Source organism: Calonectris borealis, chromosome 1 (genome assembly GCF_964195595.1).
Source record: "Calonectris borealis chromosome 1, bCalBor7.hap1.2, whole genome shotgun sequence".
Classification (NCBI taxonomy): domain Eukaryota; kingdom Metazoa; phylum Chordata; class Aves; order Procellariiformes; family Procellariidae; genus Calonectris; species Calonectris borealis.
Window position 1 is genome coordinate 59,154,675 of NC_134312.1, and position 11,744 is coordinate 59,166,418.

The 11,744-nt window shown below is 56.0% G+C and overlaps 1 protein-coding gene across 2 annotated transcripts; it reads right to left on the reverse strand.

Moving 5' to 3' along the window:
• Window positions 1-1,474: 1,474 nt before the first annotated feature.
• Window positions 1,475-11,528, reverse strand: MCM5 (minichromosome maintenance complex component 5). 2 transcript variants are annotated; one of them, XM_075156272.1, is made up of 17 exons: window positions 11,438-11,528; window positions 11,096-11,278; window positions 10,068-10,194; window positions 9,828-9,956; window positions 9,213-9,385; window positions 7,734-7,889; window positions 7,464-7,630; window positions 6,700-6,871; window positions 6,407-6,518; window positions 5,492-5,635; window positions 5,111-5,176; window positions 3,980-4,156; window positions 3,742-3,854; window positions 3,355-3,483; window positions 2,952-3,094; window positions 2,229-2,356; window positions 1,475-1,783 (listed from the first exon to the last, which is right to left on the reverse strand). In XM_075156272.1, the coding sequence occupies exons 2-17, from the start codon at window positions 11,260-11,262 to the stop codon at window positions 1,682-1,684; spliced, it is 2,205 nt and encodes a 734-aa protein (XP_075012373.1). In that variant the 5' UTR covers window positions 11,263-11,278; window positions 11,438-11,528; the 3' UTR covers window positions 1,475-1,681. The 2 variants fall into 2 exon arrangements, 1 of the variants encoding a protein (XP_075012373.1); XR_012674502.1 differs by lacking the exon at window positions 1,475-1,783 and having other exon boundaries at window positions 2,952-3,090.
• Window positions 11,529-11,744: the final 216 nt, after the last annotated feature.

Consider the following 11,744-nt stretch of genomic DNA (forward strand, 5'->3'; position numbering starts at 1 on the left):
TTGCCCCAGCGTGCTTGCTCCAAGAAGCCCCGCGAGGTGCCTGGCACCTGCAAAAACACAGGGCAATAAAATCACCGGCGCGAGCTTTCTGGAGACCAATCCCTGCAGGGGATTTGGGACAGCCTCCTCTCCCTTCCAGCCCTCCACAAAGGTCAGGTCCGTCGGAAAAACTGGAGGACAAAGAGCAGAGGGCTGTTTCTCCAAAGTGCAGCCCGTCTTGTCAGGGCCACCACTGCCCCATCCCCTGCAGATGGACCCCGACCCCAGCTCCAGCCATGGCCGGAGTGCACCATGCACCTCTTAAAACACCCAAACAGAAGCAAACAGGGATACTGTTTGGCCTCCATGGGTCACAGGGGAGCCCAGCCCTTGAGTGACAGCTGCCAGTCTGGGTACACCCTGCACCCCACCACCGCATCCCAAAGGGACCCCTTGGTTTCTCCTCTTGGAGGAGACGTCGCTGTGTGCAGTGCCGCAGCCCAGCATCCTCAAGGCTCTGGTACCCTCTGCTGGCCCTGAACGTTTCTTTTGCTAATGAAGCCTCTCCTGGGGTGCGTTTTTCAGCCTGAAGGTCACTCACAGACATGGCAGCAGCCTCTCCGGCACCCGCAGCAGCTTCACTCGCCTGCAATGCCCGACGCTGCACTGTCTTCAGCGTCCCCCACCGGTGCTCTCCCACATCTGAGCTGGCCCCAAGCTGCCGAGGGCAGAGACCTACCCGCACCTTATGTCTTCAGAAGGACATTTAAGAGAACCAATACTACTTCGGTAGAAATGAAAAAAACCTGCAGAGTTTGACAAGTGCAAGGTCGTGCAGCAAACACAGAAGGGCGAGTGGCTGCACAAGTCCACCCCGGGGCAGAGAGCCCAGGAGAGGCTCCTGGCAAGTGGGACAACCCTCCCTACGGCCATTGGCACACGAAGGAGGCGGCAGAGGCTACTTGGACGAGGGCACACAGCTTCTTGGGCATCACCCCGCATCCCCATTCCTCACTGGGGCAAGCGGGGGGCTCTGCCCGTGCCTGCAGCAAGGCTTTCTCGCAGCCCTTTACACTGCGGGGTAAAGCGTTTGCCTGCTGCAGCCCTTGGAGAGGGGAAGGAGGGATAAGCAAAGAGCAGCTTTGAAGCAGGGAACAGCAGGTCGTTTCCTTTGCTGCCGCTGGCAGACAGGGAAGACGGCAGCAGCCTGCACATAGTGATGGGGTAAGGTGCCTCCTGCACCGCTGAGCCCAACAGGGCAGCCTGTGCCAACAGGATTTATGCCTTAATAGACAGATCAAACCCTGAGCGAGAAATGAGTTTCTGCCTTCAGGGCTGCGTCCTGCCTTGAGGCAAGTCCCCAGGGTGGGTGCTGGGCAGTGGGTAACACAGGGCAAGCAGGAGCGATGCCTTTCCAACCAAAATCCTGCACCGCCTCCAAAAGGGCAAGGGGATACATCCCCGCTCTCCCTCCAGGCAGCCAAAGACCCTGGGCTACCCATATCAGTTTTTATTTTAATACAAACTAAAAGCTTTTGGAGTTCAAAGAAACATTGACGTGACACAGTGACAGAGCACCCAAGGGGAACACTGACCACCCCAAACCCTGGTTCAAGAGGGAGGCCCTGGGTTGTTTGGCTCCCGAAGGAAAATCTTCTTCCAGGAGCAGGGAAGCACTCTGCCTGCACGTGGGACAGGGAGGTCACTTGATGCGGTAGAGGACTTTGCGTTGCATGCGGTGCTGGATCTCCCCCCGCCGCATCATCAGCTGCAGCACCTTGTAGATGGCGTGTTCTGGGTATTTCTGGAAAAGGGGAGAGCAGGAGGAGATGAGCCGTCAGGGAAAAGCTCACCGGAGCCCATCAGGAACGTGCAACCACTCCTAAAGCCTGGCTATGCCACTCTGGAAGGAGGGAGCCCGTTGGCACCAGGTGCTGATGCTCCTCTCCCCTTTCATTATTTCAGGCCTGACTGCAGTCTCACAAATCAAAGGGTTCTGGTTTCAAGGGTAGGACCCCAACCTACCCGAACAGAACCAAACCTCAGTGCTTTTGCAGAAAAATGAGTTCTTGTCTCACCCCCCTTGAACTCTACAATCACATTGCACACCGCTCCCTACAAACAACTTCAAAAGCAAGTATGACCAAAAGGCTCTCCAGGCACCTCTTGGGGAATGGGTTTCACCCCCCGAGGAGCAGCCTACGGTCCCTGGTTTCACAGCCCAACCCTCCACGGGGTCCCTGGCCCACCTGCCGCATGAAGTCCTGGACAATGCTGTGCTCCGACACCTGAGACCCGATGGCGAAGCGGCGCTTGAGCTGCTTCTCAATGCGGGACAGCATCTCTTGGTCTTCCTGCGTCGTGAAGCCTTCTGCCCCTGAAGGGAGAGGCCGTGTGAGCTCTGTGCCGCCCAGACGTCACTCTCAAAGCAGAGTGCCCATCTCCTGTGTCTCCCACCACACCTGCACGTCTCAGAGACTTTAGGGAACCCATGAGCAAATCCACCATCAAAGGCAGCTCCAAAGACACAGCTGAATGTGGACCTGACTGCTGGAGCTTCCTTCAAACCCTTTGTGCCACGCTGCCTCCCAAGGAAACATTGTCTCCACCCCCATGGAGAAGAGGTTAGAGGAGAAACAGGTTGGAGAACCACCTCAAGCACTGGACTCTGCCCTTGGGACCACAAGGGGCCAGACCATCCCTTCCTTGCCCAGCACAGGTGGAGACCCTTGGTGTCGTTTGTCATTGCCCTCCCTGTGAGCCACAGCCCCACGGCCACGACGGCCCCTTGCTGCCACAGGCATTGCTTTGCCTTTGCTCGGAAAGCAGGTCCAGCACCTGCCTTGGGGGTGCCTGGTAGCACCCCCGGCCCTGCCAGACTGCTCCTGGGAGAGGAGCTCATCTCTCCTTGCCCTGAGCAGCCAGGCCCAGCATCTCCCTCCCGCCCCCAGCATAGAGCATCTCCCCCTCACCTGACAGGCTGCCCGACATGGCTGCATCAAGCGTGGACACCTGGAAGAGCCGCAAGGCCTCCTCAACGTCCGCCTCGGTGGCGAAGGGCTGAAGCTTCATCTTCCCCAGGGACTCGGCAATGCGCACGATGGCCTCCAGCTGCCTGTGGCCAAAGGAGATGTTCCCTGCTTTCTACTGCGGCTCCTAGGGACCTTCTCCTTCCCCCCGACCCCTGACACCCCCACCTACCCCACTCCAGGCACCTCCTGCCCCCCGCCCCCTCCAGTGTTGCCCTGTTCACAGAGGGCTCCCCCAAACCCCAGCACCCCACCAACCCCCTTCCTGGGCTACCCCAGCTGACTCCCAGCGATGCAACCCCAATCCTGAGGGTTTCGGTGGGGTGAGGAGAGTGGCGTTGCTCACCGGATGGTGATGGGGATGCTGGAGCGGCGGTCGCTCTCCTGCTCGTGCTGGCGAGTGCCGCTCCGCATCAGGATGTAGCGGTTCTTCAGCTTCTCCGCCGCCGCCGCCGAGAGCCGAGGGCCACACTTCCTGCAAGGGGGGACAGGAGCTGGAGGCAGCGCCACCAGGGAGGGTCCCCTGGGCTGGGCAGGGGGGTCCCCAGGCACCCCTCGCTTCCTTGGGCCAACCTGCGTCACCGTTGTGAGCTGCTCTCGCTTCCCTTTTTTCAAGGCAGGAGTTAAAAAAAGGTCACCCAGATAGAGCACTTGCAAATATCGGCTGCGTGGTTTGCTTCTCACCACCACCTCCCAGCCTGGGCACTGCCAAAAAGTCATGCCTCTCACTCACGTCCGACAGAAGGAGATGAGCTTCTTCAGCTTGTTCAGCTCGATCTCGCCCTCCACGGCCTGGGTCTGTGTCAAGGCGCTCACGTGCAAGGACATCACGTGCTTGGCCAACGTCTAGGAGAGCAGAAGGCGGTCAGGCAGCAGGAACCCCCCTGCCTCTCCCTCCCGAAAAATGGGGCACCATGAGTCCCAGCTGCACCCACGCGCCCTGAACCAGTAACCATCAAAACCTGACCCACCATGTCTCGCTCCTCGTTGTGCTCATCCTTGACAATGAAGATCATGTCAAATCGGGACAGAATGGTGGGCATAAAATCAATATTCTCCTCGCCCTTGGTCTCATCCCAGCGCCCGAAGACGGAGTTGGCAGCTGCCAGCACTGAGCAGCGGGAGTTGAGTGTGGTTGTGATTCCTGCCTGCGGAGGGAAGGAGAAATGGATGGCGTCAGGACCAGATCCATGTCACAGCAGGGCTAGAAGGCTATTAACTCACAGTGAAAGGTCTCCAAAGCAGTTTGCAAGGACTCATCCTCAATCACTTGCATTTAAATAAAACCCCTTAAGTAGCAACCAATTGCTCTGTAATGGTTCCACATTGGAGAGGGAGTACAGGAGCTACATGGGGCTGGACCCACGTGTCCTTCTGGAGGAGGATTGGCTTCAGCTGAGACTTGAGCACTGAATAACTTCATTTAAAACCTCATGTCAAGTGCAAGGACACACAAGACCCTATCACCAAGTTTGCAACCTGAGACAGAAACTGGGTGGCTGGGGCTGAGTCCCCTTGGGCAGCCCCAGGGACAAAGTGTGGGTTTGCAGGTAGCAGGGCAAGAGCGACCAGCAAGGAAAAGTCATGGTGGCTGTTCTGTACCGGGGACTGAACAGCTAACGGGTGAGCCAGAGCGACCAGGAGGGAGCAGAGGTGCTACAAAAAAAGGTTGAGCAATGGAAATGAAGAGAAACTCTGATTTGAGAGAAGACCTGGCACCAGGATGTCAGGCAGTTTCTGTAGATCTTCTGAGGGTGTGGAGAGCAGTGGAAAGGAAAGAAGAAAAAGAAGTGACATCAGGCTGTGACAGAGGGATATCAGCAGAACTACTAAATCTAGAGGAGCAGAGGACAGCCAGAGGGAGCTCGTTTCAGTCCTGCTGAAGTTCAGGCTGCCCGAGAGAAGACAATCCAAAGCCTACAGGCAGGGCTGACTGGTCTTAGATCAGAGAAACCAGTAACCATCAAAACCACTGCCTGGACTAGCCACTCTAAAACTGGCAATTCTGGCAAAGGATGCGCGACTGCTGGTTGCTGGGCTCTCGGGGAAACCCAGCGGCAAGTCAGCCTCCCGCCCCCGGGCGACATGCACCCGCAGCTCACCTTAGCAATGGAGATGGTCTGCTGCTCCATGGCCTCGTGGATGGCCACGCGGTCATCCTCCCGCATCTTCTCATCCGAGGCGGGAGAAATGAGGTGGAATGAAAAAAAAAAAAAAGAGTCACCATCAATCACCTCCGCCGGACCTCAGCTACACATCCACCGACGCTGACCCCCGAGGTAAAGTTCTGCAAGGACCTCTGCTCAGGAGCGCAGGAGGTAACCAGAATTTCCCTGCAGTCCCATCCCCTGACCTTCCCCGAAAGAAAGCCAAGCAGCCTCAGGAGAGTCACCCTTTCTCCTGCAGCTCTGGGCTCTCCCGGGAGCAGCTGGCAGCCCAAGGGCTCTCCTCCCCGCTCCGGCGCAGGCAGCCCCCACGGGTACCTTGTCGAACTCATCGATGCACACCACTCCCCCGTCTGCCAGCACCATGGCTCCTCCCTCCATGAAGAAACTCCGGGAGGAAGGGTCGCGGATCACCGAGGCCGTCAAGCCGGCAGCGCTGCTGCCTTTCCCCGAGGTGTATACCTAGCGGCGCGTGGGACAAGGAAGGGACAGCACGTCAGCCGCCGTGAGACCCAGGAGCCCACCGCTCCAGCTGGAGGACAAAGCACCCCCAGAACTGCAAAATCCAGAGCTGCTGGAGGAAACGCAAAGCCCTCCAGGAAAACCCCTCAGCACATGCCAAAAGCAGACCTGCTGGGTACAGAGCAAAACTATTGCCTAGTCCCAGGCCTCGGACTAAGCAGCTGTGATGCACCGGAGGGCTTGCAGACACACAAATACAGGTATTAAGTACATAACAGGGAGTGATTCATTGTTTGGTGGGCTGCTGCATTAGCTTTGTTTTCCCCTGGAGGGAACAACGCAGTCAGAGGCTGAGTTTAATGGAGACTACAAGAAACACAGCTGAAAATATAATTTCATGCCTGGGCTCAGCCTGGAGGTCCGTGCCTGAGATGCAGTCAACTTCATTTGTCCTGACCAGCCAACCTCACCACTGATCAAGTCTCAACAATAAACAACAGCACCAGTCACATCTTTGGATGTCTGTAAATAGCCTGGCTCACATCATAATGAAAGGCATTACTCGCTTCCCCTTCCCTCCCTCATCCCCTGTCCTGCACCCCACCTCTTCCAGGCTAGCACCAGAAATGGCAGTTTGCACCTCTGCCAGCCAGCCTAGCTGTGGATGCACGGGCAGGTTTCTGCTGTGACCACCGTCTGGTCTTCGGTGCTATGCAGGGAGCAGAAGGAAGAAATGAGCCGCGCTACAAGCGGGCACCTCAAACCACCTACCCCGATGGGCGAACACTTCTCAACAAACTTCAGCAGCTGGGATTTGGCCGTGCCGGGGTCACCCAGCATCAGTAAGTTGATGTCTCCTCTGCGGGTCAGTCCATCCGGGAGCCTGGAGCGACAGGGTGGGAAGAAGAGAGGGAGGAGAGATGGTGAGCCTTCATTTTGTTAACCAAGCATTGCTGACAAGGGCCAGGTGGTTGGTAGCACCGCCAGAAGACTGTACGAGGGCTTTGTGCCATGAATGACACCCCTGCCACCACTCTCCCTCCACCAGGCTGACTTTTCCCCACCTCTTGCGAGAGCCTCCGAATAAGAGGCAGGCAATGGCCTTCTTGATGTCGGTGCTGCCATAGATGGAGGGCGCGATGCTCTTGGCGATCGTCTCGTAGATGTTGGGCATGGCAGCAAGGCGACGAAGTTCCTCCTCTTCTTGAGGGGTCACTGAGCCAGCAAAGCTGTGTCCTGTACACAGGATGAGGAGAATGGAGCAACAGTGAACAAATGGATGTTTTAAAGTAAATGACACTACTCCCCCCACACCTGCTACATCAAAATCCCTTCTTGAAAATCACCACCAGGTGGGAAGGCTGGAGAGGGCAGGCGTTTGCTATCCCAGCAAGGCACGCTGTCTCCTTGGAGGCTGGTAGGAAAAAGCAAAGCAGCTCTGGAGGAACCAGACAGAGAATTACAGTCAGGACCATATTTTAAAAATATAGCTCAATTTTAACCGTCAACTTCAGCCCAGATCCTCAGGGACGGCTTAGCAGGTTCCCACTAAGATCAGTAAGATAAAAGAACTTAAATACCCTGGAGGACTGAGGCTGAAGCCTCCTCATTTAATATCACTGAGAAAAAGTCACACAGGACACCCGAGTATCCAGGACAAGTTAGACCCCTGGACTAGCTTGAATCTTCTGCTATATAAGCAGCAGAAAAGGACCCAGGCTGTGATTTCATACAGTCCTTGCTGAGAGACTGCCTTGCTCAGGGAGGGGGGCTCTCCCAACACCAGGCTACCAACACAGACCGGACGGTCACCAAAAGCAGCCCTCACCTGAGCCCTCCACGTCCACCTGGATGCCCACCACACGGATGTAAGCGCTTCGGATGCCCACACCCACGTTGTCACGGCTTCTGTTCTTGCTCTGGGCAGACTTCTTGATGGAGTAGATGCCCATGATAGTGACTCTGTTCCCTGGGACAACTTTGTCACACAGGTACCTAAGAGGAGGAAAGGGAAAGCAGAGGATGGTAGTGGGGGAAAAGATGGCACCAACAACACCCGTGAGCCCAGCGGGGTGAATGGGGGAGACCGCGCCGGTACCTGTCGCAGTACAGCTGCAAGTGCCGGGGCATCTCCCCATGCGGCACAGCATCCGGGGACTCCTGCAGCTTCAGGACCTGGAAGTCCACGCACTTGCATTTATCTGGCATGATGAAATAGGGGTCCAGCGGGCACTTCGGGCGGCCAGCTTGTTCTCTGTGCAGAGAGATCAACCAGGGAAGGCTGCTGGCACTCAGGAGCCACCCCTGGGAGCCCCTCTGGAGCCCCTGGGAGGGGGGACAGCGGTGACAGAGCCCAGAGCAGCCGCCCCTCCGAGCAGTGCCCAGCAGGCAAGAAGGGCAGTCACACAGGGCCAAACCAAAGGCTCAGCAAGCCCTCGGTCTTGTCTTCAACAGCTGCCAAAAGCAGGCATGAGAACAAGCCAAAGACAGGGTGATACTTGCCTGAATACTCTCCCTGCCTCCCTCCTCTCCCCTGCTAGCTAAAAGCAGGGAGGAAGGTAATTCATTAATTACACAGAAGGTAACAGTATAGATTCAGTGACATGGCAGGGCATTTTTCTTTATAACCTCGCCAACGAAGCAAATGTTAAGTGGTTTCTGGTGAGAAAGCAATTAGCGATGTGACAAGGCTGCCATCAACCTTCCAGTCTCTCGAGACGTATCTGCCTTGCTAGACTACAAGCTCTCCGCGACAAGGAGCTCCTCCACGTCCTGCTGCCGTCCCAGTACATCGGTACTGATGCCTGACGCCATGCAGGCAGGGACAGGGCTTTCGGGAAGGTAACAGGAGAATGCAGATGCACTCGTGCAGTCAAGGATCAGGAGCGAGGCCCTGTACAGACCCACATGCAAGAACGATCCCTACCCCAAAGGCCTCTCAAGCTGCATTAGAGATAAGGCGCAGAAAATAAATACTGGCAGGCACGAGCTCGAAGACACAACCCACCACGATCGGTCGGCGCAAGAGCTGCCACAGCAGCAGCCTAACGCTCACAGTTCGCACAGGCATCAAGAGCTGTAAAGCAGGACTGGAAGGTTAGGAGCAAAGCATCCCTAGAGAAGGTAATGCAAAACAGCTCCCTGGGGAGGGGGAACGTGGAAGCAAGAAGTTTGTTTGAAAAAGAGAAGAACTTAATACGAAGTTAGGACAGCAGCTTAATGCAGCGTTATGGGACAGCTGGAGGCAGGAACGAACCTTTAGGTACCACAGGCAAAACGCCCTGCAGATAAAAAGAACTCCCTGGACACGGTCGCTCAACCCTGCTTGCAGCACTGGTCACACAGCATTACGACCAGTGTGACCGCAGATGGATGGAGCTAAAACCTGCCAGCCACGGGTGCACGCAGACACAAGGGCAACACGAAGGGAAGAGGCAGAGAGCAGCACAGATTCTGCCTTGTGTGACTGGGAGCTGACTCTATGCAGCACGTATGGGATGGAGAGGGAGCAGGAGGAGGGGACGCAGCCTTTTTCCCCCCACCAGCCTGCTGCATGCATCCCCATGTCAGTCCTTACGTGTTGCATTTCCTAGGGAGAGCGTAACCCTCCAGGCCTGGGCGCACCGCAATGTTGCTGATGGTGTTGCGGCAGCTGCGGCACTGGATGGCTATTCTGGTGGCTTTGGCTCTCACAGGGGTTGCCGCAATTACGATCCCAGGGATCTTCACAAGGTGGGACATCTGGTCGGACTGAAAGGGAAAAGGTGAAGGGAAAGCTGTCACTGGAGGATGGATGGGAAACTAAAGGCGTTAAAGAAACACAGTTCTTTCTTAGCTAAACTTCCCACATTCATGGGACTAAGGTACCAGAACGAAAAAGCCTGCGCTTCTTGACAATGTCACTCTCTTGCTCTAGAGTAGTAGGGGAAGGCTGCATGACTTAAGCCATGCTGATTTCAAAACAAAAGAGAAAAGGACAAAACACTCCACGCAGAACATCACTAATAGCAATAAAGTCCCCACAGCAGCAATCAATAATAGCAGTCCTTTACAGTCACATTTAAGTTGCAGAGTATTCCTGCTTGTAAATTAGTGTACTACGTGATCAAGTTCCAAAAGCTTCCCTGCAATCACACCCCCACGCAAGCAAGCCCTGCCACTCACTGCCCAAATGGCAGCAGATTCACCTCACCTTCAGGCTGCGGATATTGGCTGCGTTCGCATCTGATCTCAGCATGACCTGGATGTCTTGGAGAGTTTCCTCCCCTGAAGGGCGAGGACGGGTGACCTCATCTGCAACTTCTTTTGCTGCTTCTTCCAACTACAAAGGGAACAATTAGGCTATTATGGGTATTTTACAGCGTATCATCAGGACTGCTCTCACAACGTGACCACGTCAGCGCGCCAGGTGGCCAACCTCCTCCACCCTTACCAGCTGCAGGTGCTCCGCTGGTTGCTTGTACAGATAGTCAGCGAGATCCTCATCAAAGCTGGCCAAGTCTTCCATCTCCACCTCCACCCAGTACTGACTCAGGTTATAGTGCCGTTTAAGCTCATCCCTGCAAGACAGTAAGTGGTAAAGGTTTACAGGGCAGAAAGCACCAGTCACCCACAGCGACCTTATGACAAGCAGGGAGCAGAGAAGGCAGGTTCTGCAGGGAGACCTTGGTTTGGGAAGCAAACGGGGAAAATCAGGAGAGTGCCAAGAGATTTGCCTAGGGGGACCTGGGCAAATCTTTCACCCAAACCCACTTTGAAATGTGACATAAGACCAGGGACACCAGTGCTTGCAGTGACCATGTAAAGTATAGTGCTATACTTTACTAGAGTTACACGACCAGATAGGCAATTAGAAAACTTCTGCACAGGATAATACCTCTTATACCTAAACTATGATTAAAAAAAAGTAATAGCACAGCAGGCAATATGCTCCTTAAAAAAGGCAGGGTGCATGAAATTCAGAGATTAAAGGTGAAAGATCTTCCCAGCCCTTGCGTGATACGTGTCTGTGTTCTCTCACAGTTGTGTCTCCAAGCTGTATAGGCAAAGGGATGGCCAAGGGACCTTTATAGCCTCAGAAGACACACATGGACAGTGCCGCACTGATTTTAGTGGATACAGACAAAAACTCCAGACCAGAAAGCACTAGGACTTGAAGCCAGACCTTGAATTTCAGAACTAGGTGCAAGTTTGGCAGTGCAGATCCGTCTATTGCTACCTCTGGCACTGGCTGGCTCCCTAAAAATTTGGGAGAACACCAGACCGTAGTTTTCCTATAAGGTTAAATGGGAACAACAACATTTCTGATACCAGGAGCTCTTTACAGTCTATGGGAAGAAAAAAGCTGACATGTGCTTGTATACCCGGGGTGTGCATAGCAGGAGGGAGGTTAACAGCAAATCGGATGTGCAAAGAGGAGCGGACAAGGCCACAGAAGAAGAAGAGGGGTCACAACAGCACCTGTATTTGAAGGTGAAGCCCGTCCGGTCCGTGCCCACCCGGTACTGCCGCAGAAACTCCTTGAACCGCTTCTGCAGCTGCGACTTCCGAACCTGCCCCTCGTCCACCGACGCATCGCCCCCAAAACTGTCGCTGTAGTAAATGCCGGGGTCGTCGAAGCCGGACATGGCGACTGCTGCTCCCCTGCGGGGGCGAGAGCGCACGGTCAGCCCCAAACACCCCCTCCTCCCCCGCACCAGACGCCCTACGGGATCCTGCCCCCCTCACCCCGGCTGCGCTGCACCCCACGCACTGCCCCCACCCCCAATGCCCCACGGGACCCCATCCCGCCCCGCTCCGCACCTCGCTGCCCGTGGGAGCCGCCACCAACTTTTTCGCGGCAAAAGCGGCGCGCGGCGGAAACCAAACTGCTGCACGGGACGCGCCACCGCCGCCGCCGCCGCCGCCGCGCACTCCGATTGGCCCGCACGCAGAGCGCCGCCGCGGATTGGGCCCCGGCCGCCCTCCCGCCCCGCCCCAAGAGGAAGCGCTCTACATCGCCTCTGCCGCCGATTGGCCGGGGCGTTCCGCCCCCTGCCGGCCGGGCGCAGTTTGGCGCGAAATCTGGAAGAGAAGGGCGGGGGGAGGTGAAATGGCGGTCGGGCGGGAC